The 18,020-nt window shown below is 48.1% G+C and overlaps 1 protein-coding gene across 2 annotated transcripts in view; it reads right to left on the bottom strand.

Moving 5' to 3' along the window:
* The window catches only part of GRB14 (growth factor receptor bound protein 14), an 89,783-nt gene that overhangs the window by 65,122 nt on the left and 6,641 nt on the right, over nucleotides 1-18,020 (bottom strand). For both annotated transcript variants that reach the window (XM_075318844.1, XM_075318843.1), the window contains exon 2: nucleotides 2,704-2,860. In XM_075318844.1, coding sequence (XP_075174959.1) covers nucleotides 2,704-2,860 — 157 coding nt within the window. The remainder of the gene's footprint in view (nucleotides 1-2,703; nucleotides 2,861-18,020) is intronic.

The raw sequence follows: 18,020 nt of genomic DNA on the forward strand, positions 1-18,020 counted from the left end.
CAGCAGGCATAATTGTTCAAAGACAACAAACAATTAGTAATGGACTCAACCTCCATTGTCTGACTACATGATAACCACACAATACTCCATGCCTGAATAAAAAGCATGTTCAAGAGCGCTTAAAGTTTGCTCAACAACATTTAGACAAGTTTGTGAAATGTGGGGAGAATATAGTCTATTCAGATGAGCCCAAAATTGAACTCTTTGGATGCTATAATACATACCATCTTCAAAGCAGCAAAGGAAAAGGGGTTAATGCCATGCAGTCACCAAAAAAAGATGTAAAATTGTTGATTAACTAAAAATTATTTTTTCCATAGGTCTACGCGTTTCGAGGTATAGGACCTCTTGCTCAGGACCAAAGAATCAAACAATACATATCATGTTTAGAGGCCAAAATTCTCTACATATGACCCCCAAAACCTCATACTGACAGTGAAGTTTGGAGATGGGAACATCATGGTGTGGGGCTGTTTTTTAGCATACGGCACTGACAGACTTCGAATGATTAAAGGAAAGATGAATGGTCAAATGTTCCAACGCATTCTTGATAAAAAGAAAAATCTGCTGCCATCTATGATGATGATTAAGATGAAACAAGGGTGAACATTTCAGCAAGGCAATTATCCCAAACACACAACCAAGGAAACTCTTAGTTGGTTTCATAGAAAGAAAATAAATTTGCTAGAATGGCCGAGCCGATCACCGGACATGAATCCAATGGAAAATAGTTTGGAGAAACTAAAGTTCAGAGTTTGTGGAAGGAGCCCACGGGACTTGCAGGATGTGAAGTGTGTTTGCATGGAAGAATGGGCCAAAATCCAACCTGAGCGTGTTCAATACCTTGTCTCTGTGTCATTTCTCATTATTACACAGAATTAAATTTATGGACATCTATGGTTTCATTTATTTGCCTATGTCGACTGGATGAGTTCTTACCGGCATTTGGTGAGAAATTCATGTCAATAGCACCTTTAGAAACATATTTACTTGGAAAATTGTTAAAGTGTTCAATACTTATTTCATCCATTATATATTTCTTTACAAATGAGAGACCTGTTCCCTGCCAATTGCGTTATGTGGGAAACAGCTCTTGTCAGTTGAAACACAGGTCTTGAGAGTTGTACATCTTCAGTCTGCAGTCTGTCCTGACCCATTACTAGTATGGGCTACCGTTTGAAATACATCAGGGATGCTATTTTATCTCATTCTCAGAGAGCTCCTTTAAAGAACTACTCCAGAGTTGTTGTTATTGCACCGTTCGAGTGCTGCTCTAAATTTAAGTCCCATGCCCACTGTCTCTTACTCACTTTACGGCATTTTTATTTATTTAGAGCATTGCTCCGATCAGTATACTGTAATTTGTCACCTGCTGGCAGCTTCGATGTTTCATGGAGCACGCCGGAGATCACAACTCAATACGAGTCTATAAGAGCCTTGTTCTGGCCTTGATCTGGCTGTCTCAGAGATGCATAAAGACCTTATGATGTAACTTCTAACTTCCGGCCACTCAAAAGCTACTGGCACAAGATAGCACCACTGGACCGGAGCGGCATCAGTAATAGATGAAGCCAATAGAAGGTGAGTATATGACAGGGAGCAGGGGCCTTAAGGCCGCTTTACACGCTGCGATCTTGCTAGCGAGATCGCTAGCGTGCGTACCCGCCCCCTTCGGTTGTGCGTCACGGGCAAATCGCTGCCCATGGCGCACAACATTGCACGGACCCGTCACACATACTTACCTGCCTAGCGACGTCGCTGTGACCGGCAAACCGCCTCCTTTCTAAGGGGGCAGTTCCTTTCGGCGTCACAGCGACGTCAGTAAGTGGCCGCCCAATCAAAGCGGAGGGGCGGAGATGAACGGGACAGACATCCCGCCTACCTCCTTCCTTCCTCATTGTGGGCGGGACGCAGGTAAGGTGAGGTTCCTCGTTCCAGCGGTGTCACACATAGCGAACTACATCGTGCCTTCAGCAGCAACGATAATTGAGAAGGGACCCCCATGTCACCGATGAGCGAATTTGAACGTTTTTTGCGACGATTCAAAATCGCTCATAGGTTTCACACGCAACGACATCACTAACGCAGCCGGATGTGCGTCACAAATTCCCCAACAACATCGCATTAGCGATGTCGCTGCGTGTATAGTGGCCTTTAGATTTAAAGTGCCAAAGCAGCAAACAAAATCATAGTTGATCTGTCACCAGGTTTTAGAATAAACAAGGAATACATTATTAAATAAATCTCTTAAACTGGATGAGGCTGGTGTAATTCCTTTGAAAATAAGTTTAAAGATGGCTGTATGACTCTTTTTTAATGTTTGATCTCAATCTCCACCTATCCAGCCTGATTGACAGCTCCTCAGTGTCCCTTCTCCCTGTTGCTGTTGCTGAGCTCTCACACCGCTCAGTGAAAGCTGCAACTGTCAGTCAGTCTTAGTGGGTGGAGACTGAATACTCTTAAACCAATCAGCTATCTAGCTATTTCATGTAAATATTAATCTGCCCTTTTAACATGGATTTTCAAAGTAAGTACAATGGCCTCATCAAGTCTACGAATTCTGAATTATTGCGAAAGAACCATTTGAAAAAAAAAACAACAAGCTTTAACCAGGACAATGGAAATAAAGTGCTAAGATGGGGTAGTTGTATTAATTCACTCACATTTCCATATTCTCATTAACATATGGACACAACTACTAACCTAGACGCAATGTAGGCAGTTGCTCAAACAATGTCCAGTTCTGGTCATCTATATAGTGGTTCTTTTCGATCAGAAGTTGGCACACATTCACAGCTGTGGTATCATTTGGCACCTCCAGGGCTCTGCTGGTCCCATCTTCACTGTAGACTTTAATCACCTGGAATGAGATCACAGATTCTTCTGTAATAAACTTGGGAATTGTCACAGGGAATCAGAGTAACAAAAGATGGACCTCTAAGCTGACCCTCAAACTAGGGACCCTAAGCTGTCCCTTATCCCAGAGGTAGGCTTGATGGTAGCTAAGTCTGGGCCCCCAGTTTGTCCCTAACTCCTGTTTCAGTCCTGATCTTACCCCCCCCCCCTCTCCCCCACCCCAGGAGAAGGTTGGGACTGGAAGAGTAAACCCCACAAATAACACAGACACTGTAAAGAACCAAAACTCATGTACACTGCAAACAGACATGAGGGAGAGACAATATGAACCCAAGAGGAATTAAAACACAGGGAGTAAGTAAACTAACAACAGGAATATTTCCACCGCACACAACAGGTCACCAGGTTCTGGATCACAACAATAAAACGCAAAACGCAGGAGCAATGCTGAAGCTATATCCAGCATCAGGAACTAAAACCTTATGAAGGGTGAAGGTGGCTATGAATGGTCATTAGTAGCCTGAGCTCCTATCAACCATTCACAAGCCAGCAGGAATTAACTCCTGCTGTACTGGAGAGCAGTGAAGCAAAACACAGCCGACGCCCGTTACAGGCTGTACAACTAAGAGATCTCAGGCTACTTGTCAGATTCTGCAGTGTGAACAGAGTCCGACGCCACCAGGACACACAGCAAGTGCAAAGCCGAACATCGCATGAAGGGAATAATTCATGAGATTTATAAGATACATAAAAATCAAAGTAGCCTACTAATAATCAGATCATCAATAAAATTAGTACCAGACTAACTTTGTTGGTCAACTCGTCTATCAATAGATGCATCAGTTCCATTCCAGGCTGAAACAGTTAATCCAACAATATGACTGCATAGAAGGTTTACAATGTAGAAGTGGCGCTCACCTACCACAGACACAGCCACTTGTATAGCCAAGCCGCCATGCCTGTGGAAACAATATATAGGCTAATGGTCCATATTCATTAAATGTTTCAAACATTTCATCCTTCCACGCTCAAAAAAGAAGCATGGTGTAACCAGAAAAGGATGTAGCTGTCACAAGTGTCTCACAGTCTGATGTGATCTCAGGGGAATCTGGGATCAGTAGGTCACAGCATGTTGTTAATCACAAATCTGCTTTAGTGCCCCCTTGTCGTTTACCCTCAGTTGGATCAAATTTAATTATTTCTGGTACTGAATGGGTTAAGGTCCATTTCCATCCTGCAGTGATCTAACAGATAATTTTAATCTCACTTCCTTTTAAAATAAGTATCCACTCCTCACTCCTTCCTATGCTGGCTATAGCTCATACCTATGCTGTTCACTTGAAAGGAGCTAAATTCTGGAGAAAGCTGACGTGTCGCTTCATTTGCAGATGAGAAGCTCCAGCTGGAGTGTTATTTGTTGTGTCTTTCCCCACCTATTTGTCTTTCCTACCTCGTGTTGTCTTATTGCAGTGGCAAGACTAGTGTCACGATGATGCTTCACTAGTCAGGGGGAGTTCAGGGTCAGCGAGGGCATAGGCACGTGATTGGCGTACGTGGTTAAAGACGTGGTTAGGAATCAACCACAGGTCAGTATTAGGATGTGACCCCACTCCCCTTTCCCTAGTGCCGGGGCCTTCTGTTATAGTGTCACACTAGTGTTCCTTCTGTGTTACGCCACTTGCTGGGTGTCCACTCGGACGTGGCATGACAAATGCAATCACATCGTGAAAGTAGCAAAATTTTGGCACAAAAAACTGGTTTATTTCCATGGCAAATGTGTACCGAGTATATGGAGTTCAAAGGGAAGCTGGGGTGTGCCGCCCCCACACCTGTAGCAGCCGGGCTGCTCGGATCCGGACCCGCTTTGTGGCTCGAGGGATCCTCCGGACTTGGGGGTCACGCGGACACGCCAAATGAAAAGGGGGACGTAGTTGTACGGGCTTGGCCGTATTCAGTTCGTGACGCCACCCACGGTGTGTGGTGAAGTGGGACACCACCGCTGCTGTTGTGGGACACCTGGGGGAGATGTAGTAGCAGCTGGATGTTAACCCCTCTGTGGGTAAGGATGGTTGCCCCGGGACTCAGTGTCTCTGTGCAGGGTATGGCGTCTTTTCCCTCTGCACTGTGTTTGCTTGTGTTGGACTTCCAGGTATGGAACACGGGAGTCCGCTCTCGGCTTGTTGTGTACCTGAGGAGCTGTGCCCATCTGACGCTGACCCGTGGGATCTGCAGGCCCTGGCGGTGGCCCTATCCTTCTCTGTGGGTGGTTGTCTACTTTTCGGGACTTAGGTTGGGACAGGACCTATAATCCTGCCCTCAATCGGTTAATTAGCTAGGCCATTGGTCCCAGTCCTGGCTTCAGGGTCTGAGTACCCCCTCTGAGCACAGTTTCCGGGTCGGGTCTCTGGTGTCGGTACCGGCGGGCTCCAACCCTGTCCCAGTCCACCTCGGATCTCCGGCTGCCGTCTTCCCATCGCCTGCCGACGGAGCCACCGTCTGCCACCTAGCCAAGGTACCAGGGCTCCAACCCTGGCACCGTTCAACTTGAGCTTCTCCTCCTGCTGGGGCTACACCTAGCCCCCAGCTTCCACTCCTCTCAACTTGAACTACAAACTTAGACTGACTCAAAATCTGCTGTTTTCCTGCCCCAGGCTGTCTAGATCCCTAGGTGGGCATTTCCTAACTGCCTGGTCCCGCCCACTGGTGCGCCCGTCTTGCCCTGAGGGGGGGTGACTAGGGTTTCAGGTCGGCTGTATGGAACCCTGTGAGGGAAGGTGTTATGCGGGGGCCTAGTGTGTGACTACCTGGTTTTGCAAGGGCGTCACATGAGCATTGTTCGCAAAGATCCTCCATTATACTTGGTACATGAGTCAAGCCTGTCCAAGCATCCGACTGCTGACTATGAGTACTGAGCACCCGAGCATGGTAGTACTTGCTCATCACTAGTGATAACTTATGGATTGGTAGGGATTAATCTATTGGAACTAGAACCAATCCCAAAAACGGGGTTCTAAAATGCCCCAGCTCCAATAGCATGGCGTGGGGGCCACACATACTCTATGGAACTGTTCCAAAAACATAAGCACTGTTCTCTGCTATCTCTGGCAGTCCCATAGAGAATGAATGGAGCACTGATGCACATGCTCCATTTTGATGGGTATTTCAATTCCCCATAGTTTTTAACAGTGGCGATTGCAGTAGTCAGAGCGGTCATCAATATCCAATCAGTGAGGATTCAACAAACGGCAAACTCACTAATCACATGTTAGCAGGTCCCACAGATTGTGTAAAGTGGACATATGCAGAACAATACAGCTCCATAGTCAGCATAGTGGCCGGTTTCAGACACTGCAGGACAGTTCCTATTAGGCTATGTTCACAAGCAGCGTTTTTCTTGCATTTTATTTTTTTGTTGCATTTTTTTTTCTGCAGAAAAGAAGCTGCAGGTTACAGTGCCAGAAAAGGCTATGAGATTTTATAAATCTAATTTACCCTCTTGCTTTTTTCCTGACTGATTTTGAGAACTGCAGCGTTTTTGAAGTCTACAGCATGTCAGTTTTTCAGTATTTTTCCTGTATTTTTTTCTGCAGAAAAGAAGCTGCAGGTTACAGTGCCAGCAAAGGCTATGAGATTTTATTAATCTTATTCACCCTCTTGCTTTTTTCTTGCTTTTTTTCGTGACTGAATTTGAGAACTGCAGCATTTTTTATGTCGATAGCAGCATTTTTCACCCTTAGAAAGTAATGCAGAAACACTAAAGAAAAAACACAGCAAACCATTGTTGTTGCATTTTTCCAGCATTTTTTGCTGAATAAAACTAACTTTATTAAACATGGATTGTACACAAACCACATGTAATTGTCACAAAAAAACAGTAAAAAATGCAGAAAAAAACCCCAAAAATACTGCATTTTACATGAAACATTTTTACTGCCCAGTGGGAATATTTTGGCTGCAGAAAAAAAAAAATTGCTGCATGTGAACATAGACTTAGAGGTTGTCCCCTACATGGACATTGATGGTGTACCTTAAGGGTGCTGCCCCCGTCGTTGGTGTGATATGTGGTGATCGTCACACACACATACATACCTGTTCTGCGACGTCGCTGTGCCTGCCGAACAATCCCTCCTTCAAGGGGGAGGTGCGTTCGGTGTCACAGCGAAGTCACAAAACGGCCGTCCAATAGCAGTGGAGGGGAGGAGATGAGTGGCCGGAACATGCTGCCCACCTCCTTCCTTCCTCATTGCCGGTGGACGGAGGTAAGGAGATGATCGTCGCTCCTGCGGTGTCACATATTTGAACGAGGAACAACCTCGCTATGTACGAGACAACGATTTTTGGTAAATGAATGACCTCTCATATACCAACGATTTTTGTCTCTTTTGCGATCGTTTAAGGTTGCTCCTGCCTGTCACACATTGCGATGTTGCTAACGGCGCCAGATGTGCGTCACAAACACCATGACCCCGACGATATATCGTTAGCGATGTCGCAGCGTGTAAATGACCCTTTAGGCTAGGGGATCAATGTCTGATCAGCCAGGGTCCGACAACCATTAGGTGTTCTTGGCCCCAGCGGCAGGCAGCCGGAATGCTCAGTTCCGGAGCTGCTCCGTCTTCTGATAGTGGCCACGACCAGGTACTGCACATCCACCTCCCATTCAGACCACTTTTCATTTTGGGATCCGAGGGTGGTCTCATCAGTTAGACCCCAAACAAGTCTATTCAATCGGAAACCTCCTTTAAGTTCTGTAGCGGGATTTTTGCTCGCTATATTAGTACATTACAGATGCCATTTAATCCAGATAACGCAGACCCTTAATATGAATTTGAATTAGTATGATTAATTCCTCAAAGCTGACTTTTATTGAGATCCAGTCCTGCATATGCAGACCATTTACTTCTCAAAAAATGTGTACAGTTGTCATTAACGTCTTCTATTCTCTGACCTTCACATTCTCATTTCTCAACCCCTGTCATTGCCATGGATTTCCTTGAAAACATCACAATGCAGCCCTTGTTTCATCCTAGTTCCGGGTGACATGTATCAAGCAGGGGATGGTATAATTAGTCATGCTCAACACACACTATAAGCTTTTTATTGCTAAAGGTCTTTTTTAACGTCTCGTTCTGTTTTCTTCTTTTGTTTTGTTTAACTTTGATGATTAGAAATTTCTGTACAAAACTTCTGTGTTTTGCCTTTGTTTGTCTTTCCACAATTAGACGGTTGAGTCAGGAAAGCCATATTATTACATTATTTGAGGAAGATAGTAGACGGTAGATATGCAGCACGAGAATCGAAACAACCATGTATAAAATCTGCCATATATTAGATAAGCCTATCAGGGGAAGGTAACTAAAAGGAAAGTAAAACAACTATACAATTTTCCATCATAGTAAAATAATACTATCTTGTCCTACTAAGGGGTACTTTGCACACTGCGACATCGCAAGCCAATGCTGCGATGCCGAGCGCGATAGTCCCCGCCCCCATCGCAGCTGCGATATCATTGTGATAGCTGCCGTAGCGAACATTATCGCTACGGAAGCTTCACATGCACTCACCTGACCTGCGACGTCGCTCTGGTCAGCGACCCGCCTCCTTATTAAGGAGGCGGGTCGTGCGGCGTCACTGCGACGTCACACGGCAGGCGGCCAATAGAAGCGGAGGGGCGGAGATGAGCGGGATGTAAATATCCCGCCCACCTCCTTCCTTCCGCATAGCCGACGGGAGCCGCGGTGACGCAGGTAGGAGATGTTCTTCGCTCCTGCGACTTCACACACAGCGATGTGTGCTGCCACAGGAGCGAGGAACAGCATCGGACCGTCACATCAGCGTAATTATGGAATTCGCTGACGCTACACCGATGATACGATTACGACACTTTTGCGCTCGTTAATCGTATCATCTAGGATTTTCACACTACGATATCGCCTGCGACACCAAATGTGCGTCACTTTCAATTTGACCCCACCGACATCGCACCTGCGATGGTGTAGTGTGCAAAGCCCGCCTTAGACCTAAAGGGGTTGTCCACTACTCTTACATTGAAGGGCTATCCTTAAGATAGGTCATCAAAGTCCAACACCTCGCACCCCCACCGATCAACTATTGTCAGTGCCGGTGGCGGTAACATGCAGCCAGAAATGCTCAGTTCCAAAGCTTCTCCGTCTTCTGATAGTGGCCACATCCGGGTACTGTACGTCCGCCTCCGATTGATTTGAATGGAAGGCGGATGGGTAGTACCATGGAGCAGTCGCTCTCAGAAGAGGGGGTAGCTCCGGAACTGAGCAATTCCAGCCACCAAAAACAGTTGGCTGTTGGACACCAACCTATCGTAACACTAGGCCATCAATGTTAAAGTAGTGGACAACCCCTTTAAAATACAGTTCTGCTGGCTCCATCCCAATATCATCTGGTTAACAGTTTGGGATAATGTCCTCAGTCTGGCTAGATTGGGAGGCACTATGGCACAGCCAGCTTGAATTCACAGCACAGTGCCAAAAATAAAGGAACAGCACAGCTCCCCTCTCACTGAGGAGCTAACTGTTTCTCTGCAGGTCATGGTTGCAATAGCGATCATTACACCCCTGCCTCCACCTTCTTTACTGTAGGCTATAATTTGAATGTAAATGCTCAGTTCCGGAGCTGCCCTGTCAACTGATGGCGACCACTTCCGGGTACTGCACACCTCCTCCTACTGATTTGAATGGGAAGAGGATGTGTAGTACCCGTCCGCAGCCACTATTATTTGACGGTACAGCTTCGGAACTGAGAATTTCCGGCTGCCTGCTGGCACTGACAACGGCCGATCGGTGGAGGTGCGCGGTGTCGGACCCCGGCCGATCAGACATTGATGCTAAGGAGGGTCTATGAATGTAAAAGTAGTGGACAACCTCATTAACAAATTCTAACCATAAACTATCACATACCTTCCTGCATGCTTCCATTATTGCAAAATACTAGCCCCTAAAAAGAATAATGTCAAGCTGTTTCTTGTACAGTGCCTTGCGAAAGTATTTGGCCCTTTGGATTTTTCAACATTTTCCCACATTTCAGGCTTCAAACATAAAAGATAAAAATGTTAATGTTCTGATGAAGAATCAACAAGTGGACACAATTGTGAAGCTGAACAAAATTTATTGCTTATTTTAAAATTTTTAAAAAATAAATAACTGAAAATTGGGGCGTGCAATATTATTCATCCTCTTTAAGTTAATACTTTGTAGCACCACCTTTTGCTGCGATTACAGCTGCAGTCGCTTGGGGTGTGTGTCTATCAGTTTTGCACATCGAGAGACTGAAATTTTTGCCCATTCTTCCTTTGCAAAGAGCTGGAGCTGAGTGAGGTTGGATGGAGAGCGTTTGTGAACAGCAGTTTTCAGCTCTTTCCACAGATTCTCGATTGGATTCAGGTCTGGACTGTGACTTGGCCATTCTTACACCTGGATACGTTTATTTGTGAACCATTCCAATGTAGATTTTGCTTTATGTTTGGGATCATTGTCTTGTTGGAAGACAAATCTCCATCCCAGTCTCAGGTCTTTTGCAGACTCCAACAGGTTTTCTTCAAGAATGGTCCTGTATTTGACTCCATCCATCTTCCCATCAATTTTAACCATCTTCCCTGTCCCTGCTGAAGAAAAGCAGGCTCAAACCATGATGCTGCCACCACCATGTTTGACAGTGGGGATGGTGTGTTCAGGGTGATGAGCTGTGTTGCTTTTACGTCAAACATATCATTTGGCATTGTTCCCAAATAGTTTGATTTTGGTTTCATCTGACCAGAGCACCTTCTTCCACGTGTTTGGTGTCTCCCAAGTGGCTTGTGGCAAACTTTAAACAACACTTTTTATGGATATCTTTGAGAAATGGCTTTCTCTTTGTCACTCTTCCATAAAGGCCAGATTTGTGCAGTGTATGACTGATTGTTGTCTTATGGACAGACTCTCCCACCTCAGCTGTAGATCTCTGCAGTTCATCCAGAGTGATCATGGGCCTCTTGGGTGCATCTTTGATCAGTCTTCTCCTTGTTTGAAATGAAAGTTTGGATGGACGGCCGGGTCTTGGTAGATTTGCAGTGGTATGATACTCCTTCCATCCATCTCAATATGATTGCTTGCACAGTGCTTCTTGGGATGTTTAAAGTTGTGGAAATCTTTTTGTAACCAAAACCGGCTTTAAACATCTCCACAACAGTATCTAGGACCTGCCTGTTGTGTTCCTTGGTCTTCATGATGCTATCTTCGCTTTAAACAGAACACTGAGACTATCACAGAGCAGGTGCATTGATACGGAGACTTGATTACACACAGGTGGATTATATTTATCATCATCAGTCATTTAGGACAACATTGGATCATTCAGAGATCCTCAATGAACTTCTGGAGTGAGTTTGCTGCACTGAAAGTAAAGGGGCCGAATAATATTGCACGCCCCAATTTTCAGTTATTTATTTATGTAAAAAGTTTAAAATAAGCAATAAATTTCACAATTGTGTCCCACTTGTTGATTCTTCAGCATAACATTACATTTTTTATCTTTATGTTTGAAGCCTCAAATGTGGGAAAAGGTTGAAAAATTCAAGGGGGCTGAATACTTTCGCAAGGCACTGTACAATGCATCCGGTTAAAAAACCACATGGATCATCACAGTTATATTTGTCTCTCACCACTGATCCCTGGTCACCACATTTCCCCTTTTTAGGGTAAATGCTTGCGCAACCGCCAAGTTTTCCCAGGTGAAGCCACTTGAGGAAAATGACGGTGGATGTTCCCCTAAAGGGTGCTTTACATGAGACGATCTATCGTGCGATAGATCATCGAGGTCACAGTCTTTGTGAAGCACATCCGGCGTCGCTTGCGACGTCGGCCTGTGTGACACCTCCTAGCGACGCAGTATCGCTCACAAATCGTGAGTCGTGTACTCGTCGCTAGGTTTCATAAAATCGTTTATGAAACATGGCGCCGGGTGTTCATCGTTCCCGTGGCAGCACACGTCGCTCCGTGTGACACTACGGGAACGATGAACATCGCTTACCTGCGTCCCGCGGCTCCCGCCAGCTATGTGGAAGGAAGGAGGTGGGCGGGATGTTATGTCCCGCTCATCTCCGCCCCTCCGCTTCTATTGGGTGGCCGCCGCGTGATGTCACTGTGACGCCGAACGTCCCTCCCACTTCAGGAAGTGGATGTTCGTCGCCCTCAGCGACGTCGCTTGGGAGGTAAGTACGTGTGACGGGGGGTTAATGAGTTTGTGCGCCACGGGCAATCAATTGCCCATGACGCACAAATGACGGAGGCGGGTACGATCGATCGTGAAATCGCACGATCGGTCGTCCCGTGTCTCAGCCACCAGATCACCTTCTCCTCCTGTACACATGACAGTAGATACAGTAACATAGAGTACACTATTCACAATAGGTGATGTCACAGCTCACCTTCTCCTCCCGTACAATGACTGATAACACCTCTGTATACAGTAGATAACACTGCATCCACCATTCACAATAGGTGATGTCACCACAGCTCCCCTCTTCCTATACAATGACTGGTAACACCTCTCTAGACAGTAGATACCATAACAGTGGTTCCACCATTCACAATACGTCATGTCACAGTTCACAGTTCACCTCCTCCTACTTTAAAATGACTGATAATACCTCCTATATACAGTAGATATACCATTACCATTTACAATAGATAATATCATAGCTCACCTCCTCCTGTACAATGACTGATAACACCTCTATATACAGTAGATAATGCAGGGGCCTTCCTTCATTCATAATAAGTGATGTCACAGCTCACCTCCTCCCCCTCCTGTACAATAACTGATAACACCTCTACATTGCAAGGAGTTTGTATGCTCTCCCCCTGTTTGTGTGGATTTCCTGATATATTGATAAAAAATGTAGATTATGAACCCCATCAGGGACAGTGATGAAGATGTTTGTAAAGTGCTATAGAATATTATGGAGCTGTATAATAAATCATACAGACACTGAGAGATGGTGTGGGCTGGAGCCTAATTTAGAGTCTCGCCCCTTTTCATAAATATAGTGCCTCTTTCAAGTGTTATCCGTCACCAAAATAAATGTTACTCTAGTTTGGAACTGATGTACTTTTCTGGTGACTAATTTGTTGGTCACAATTGTTCTCACCCCAATCCAGCCAAGCTGTGCCCACATTTTCAAACAGTTAGTGGAACTTGCTAAATCGGCTGTAAAAATCCCTAAAAGTTCCCAAAAAAATGCTTGTTACAACACTGCTTGATATTTCAGCCACTAAATCTCAAGTTGAAATATCTCTATGGGCAGAGATTCATCAATTTTAATACAGATCGCTATAACATCAATTGTTCTAAAATTATGACTAACCATTAGTGATGAGTGAGCACTACCATGCTCGGGTGCTCTGTACTTGTAACTAGTGATGAGTGAGCACTACCATGCTCGGGTGCTCTGTACTTGTAACTAGTGATGAGTGAGCACTACCATGCTCGGGTGCTCTGTACTTGTAACTAGTGATGAGTGAGCACTACCATGCTCAGGTCTCGGTACTTGTAACTAGTGATGAGTGAGCACTACCATGCTCAAGTGCTCTGTACTCGTGACTAGTGATGAGCGGGCACTACCATGCTCGGGTGCTCTGTACTCGTAACTAGTGATGAGCGGGCACTACCATGCTCGGGTGCTCCGTACTCGTAACTAGTGATGAGCGGGCACTACCATGCTCGGGTGCTCTGTACTCGTAACTAGTGATGAGGGGGCACTACCATGCTCGGGTGCTCGGTTCTCGTAACTAGTGATGAATGAGCACTACCATGCTCAGGTGCTCGGTACTCGTAACTACTGATGAGTGAGCAGCACTACCATGCTCGGGTGCTCAGAACTCGTAACTAGTGATGAGCAGGCACTACCATGCTTGGATGCTCGGTACTCGTAACTAGTGATGAGTGAGCAATACCATGCTCGGGTGCTCAGTACTCGTAACTAGTGATAAATGAGCACTACCATGCTCAGTTGCTCAGTACTCGTAACTAGTGATGAGCAAGCACTACCATGCTTGGGTTCTCGGTACTTGTAACTAGTGATGAGTGAGCACTACCATGCTCGGGTGCTCGGTTCTCGTAACTAGTGATGAATGAGCACTACCATGCACGGGTGCTCAGTACTTATAACAAGTGATGAGTGAGCACTACCATGCTCGGGTGCTCGTGTGACGCCCTGGACACCCAGGGGTCACAGGTCACTACATACACCACATACACCCCCCACCCCAGTAAGGTACCATCAGTCAACCAAAGACCTGATTGCCTCCCTCAGAGTCAGACAGGCACACCAGGTGGGCGGAGTCAGGCGGATAGACACACCCTCCGAGGAGTCTGCTGGCCTGAGGCAGGGCACACAAGCAGATAGTTCGAGATTGAGTTAGGAGAGAGCAGTGAGAGGAGTACAGTTCTGCATGGGGCCTGGGTTGGAGCCTAGGACCCCCGATCAGTCAGGCAGGCAGACGGTAGTGGCCGCCTGCTGGAGACCGGGAATACGACCGGTGGAACCGTAAGGGACCGGGACAGGGTAGTGGCCCGCCGGAACCGAACCGGGGAGCCAACTGGATACCGGAGCACCAGGCAGGGTACTCAGACTCCGAACTAGGCTATAAGCCACCCCCATAGTCAAATCAACTGATTGCGGTCTGGACCTCAGGGGTTCATTCCCACCTAAGTCCCGATTGAAGGCAACAGCCCAACCCGTCCGGATAGGAGCCACCGCCAAAGGCCAGAGATCCAAAGGGCCAGCGTCAGTGGGCAAACGGGCTCCTACGACACTTATACGCCGGGGAGCGGACTACCAGTGCCCAGGCACAGTAGTCAAGATACATACACAGGTGCAGGAGAAAGGCGGACAATGCCAACCAGACTGGAGAAGCTGCAGCCCGCTGCGGGCCCCATTCATCACTCCGTTTGGTTTACCAGTGCCTCCAGTGTCTTGTATCAGAGTGAGTACAGCAGTGCCCTCAGGCACCGCACAGCGCTGCACCGCAACACTGCGCCCTGCACCCCGGCCCTCGCCAACCGGGCCACGGGACCAACATTCCCTACCCACGGAGGGGTCAACACCTAGCTGCGCCACTACACCGCTCCCGGGAGTCCCCGTACCTTCACCGCAGTGGTGGTATCCACAATCATCACAACCCGTGGGTGGCGTCACGAACAATCATCCCAAAACCAAATACTCCCATCCCCCGAGCGTAGCGCCAACCCCCCTTGCAGAGCGATGTGACCCCCGGGTCCGTGAGAGGCTCGAACCACCACCCGTAGAACGCGAGCACGGATCCGAGTGGCTCGGCGGCCGCAGCCGAGGCCGCGGGGTGGTACACTCGGAACTCATAACTAGTGATGAGCGAGCACTGCCATACTCAGGTGCTTGGTACTCGTAACTAGTGATGAGCGAGCACTACTGTGGTGCCCCTGAGGCTGCAGTCGTCACAGGGTACTCCACCTCACTTAATGTGCAGTATTCATCTTGGATGCAGAGGAGGTGGTCTCTGGTAACAACCACAATCACACTCAACCAACACATAACACGGGTGTATTGTCACTGGGACCGGGCTAGGGTAGGAGCTGGAGTGGCCATCACGAGGTATGGGACCTCATGCCCACTAGTAAAGGACCCGGGAGGTGGCGCATCCACAGGGGAAGTGCGGAGTCATCCTATACACAATAGGCAGTCAGCACCAGACAGTGTCCGTGTGAGGTCACACTCAGGAGGAGAAAGAAGCAGACACGAATAGTTCGGGGATCGTGGTCTCGAGCTGGAGGCTCAACCCGGGTTCTTAGGAAAGAAGGTGGATCCCAGAGTTCGCAGGGAGTGCGGAAAGTGCCTGTGACCAGTTCCATGGCCCAGGATCTGGGAGTGGAGGGAAACCATCGAAAGGTGACGCACAGAAGGAAACACCGTCCTCGACCTCCGAAGTATCCGGGATCAGCTGAGGCCTATCACAGTGCAGCCCGTGACTCCAATGACAGTGTGCTTCCTGTGAGTAAAGAACTTGAACTGCACCATCTGTGTTATCCTGTTACTGCCGGCGCCCTCACCATCGTGCCCCGGCGCCATCAGCGCCTAAGAGACTACTACCACCGTCATCCTCCCTGGGGCATAGCTCTGCCCTTGGAGAGCTGTAACAACTCAGCTGCATAGTCATCCGTCCCAGAAGAGAGAAGCGTTCCCGCAGCGGCGGCTAACATTGGCCGCACACCACGGGTGGCGTCACGAACCACTACCCCATCATCCCCCATCCCAAAAAGCCTCTTATAAACACCCAGGTTCACGGAACTGGGTGAGGCCACTGCGGCATCCCTGGAGAAGCACCGCAGCCCGGCGACAAGTAACCCCTGACTGTGGGCGCGTCACTACAATGCTCGGCTGCTCGGTACTTGTAACTAGTGATGAATGAGCAGTACCATGCTCGGGTACTCAGTACTCGGAACTATTGATGAGTGAGCACTACCATGCTCGAGTGCTCGGGACTTGCAATGAGTATTTTCATGCTCAGATGGGTCAACTCATTTATCGAGTAAATGGTTGTTAATGAGGAAATTGAGCATTTTTGTAGAAGATCGTCCAAAAAAATGCACACATAGATTTCCTTTTTACTCGATAAATGTTTTTACACGTGGCAGGTGCGTTCAGACCAACTGATGCCTGACACATGACAAAAATACAACAAACCATTACAACTGTGACGCCCTGGGCAAGCCAGGGGTCACAGGTCATTACACCACCACACCCTACACCCCAGTTAGGAACACACAGCTAACCCAAAATCCTTGTTGCCTTCCTCCAGGAGCTGGTGTCCACACCAGGGGGTGGGCCAGGCGGTTGGCTCCGCCCACCGAGGAGTTCACAGCTCTGGAGGCGGGAAGAACCAGGCAGATAGAGTTTGGAAGTGAAAGTAGAAGGAAGTGAAGTGGTAGAGGAGCTTAGGAGAAAAGCTGAAGTAAAGTAAAAAGTGACAGTTTGTAAAGCCTGAAGTTGGTCCGGGTGTGTGCCCCGGGCTGAGAGACAGCAAGGTCAGCAGACGGCGGTGATTGTCCGCAGGGGTGACTGCTCGGAAGTTACTGGAAGGACCGCGGACGGGTGGTGACCCGGCGGTCTGAAGCAGTGTACAAGGAACAGTCAGCACCAGGGCAGGGGCCTTTCGGATCCCGGCAAGGCTAGGAGTCGTCATAATTTGCCAAATCCGTCAGTGAAGGGGACGATTGTCTCCCAACAACCAAGTCCCGATTGAAGGCAACAGTCCAACCAGTACGGAGAGACACCGCCACCGCCAGGGCACCAGTTTCTCAGGGCCAGAGCCTGCGGGCAAAGTAGGGCTCCTCCGGCCCATATCCAAGCCGGGGAGCGGGTTACCGGTGGGAACCCATCTCAACCACAACCATCTTAGGTGCAGGACAAAGGGACCGTCACCGTCAACTACTGGGGAAAAGCAAGTGCAGCCGTCCGTGGGAACCGTCTTTCCAGCCGTGTGTTTTACCGAGAACTGTGTCATCGTCTCAGGCTGAGTGAGTACCACAGTGCCGCAAGGCACAGCGCTGCCCCCGCGTCCCTGCGCCCACCAAGCCCTGCATCTCCCACCACATCACTGGGCCCCGGGATCACCAACCCCTACCCACGGAGGGGCAACACAACAACTTGCTGCTCCACGCCATCACTCCCGGGATCCCCATACAGAGCAGCGGTGGTGTCAACAAATCACCACAACCGTGGGTGGCGTCACGGACAATAGAAAATACCCCAAAACTCAATCCCCTTTCACTCACGGGCGAGGACCGCCGCTCGAGACCCCCGGGATCCGGCCCACCGCTCGAGCCACCACTGAGCAGCAGCAGCCAGACCCGAGCAGAGGGGTGAGCACAGTGCTGACACCCTCCTCCCCGCCCGCGACACAACAAGTAAGGGGGAACACCGGGGATACAATAACAATGGTGCGCTCTAAGTCTAGTGAGAGGGGTAGATAGGACACCTCCTATCCTCACCTGCAGCTGTCCCTACTCTCCTATCCCTATACAGTCTCCTCAAATGTCGCCGAACAGGAACCTGAAACCCTGAAAAAACCCAGTCCTTGCCCTGGCTAGTGCCTTGGCAGGTGGGAGATGCTAACACT

The sequence above is a fragment of the Anomaloglossus baeobatrachus genome, chromosome 7 (assembly GCF_048569485.1).
Source record: "Anomaloglossus baeobatrachus isolate aAnoBae1 chromosome 7, aAnoBae1.hap1, whole genome shotgun sequence".
NCBI lineage: Eukaryota > Metazoa > Chordata > Amphibia > Anura > Aromobatidae > Anomaloglossus > Anomaloglossus baeobatrachus.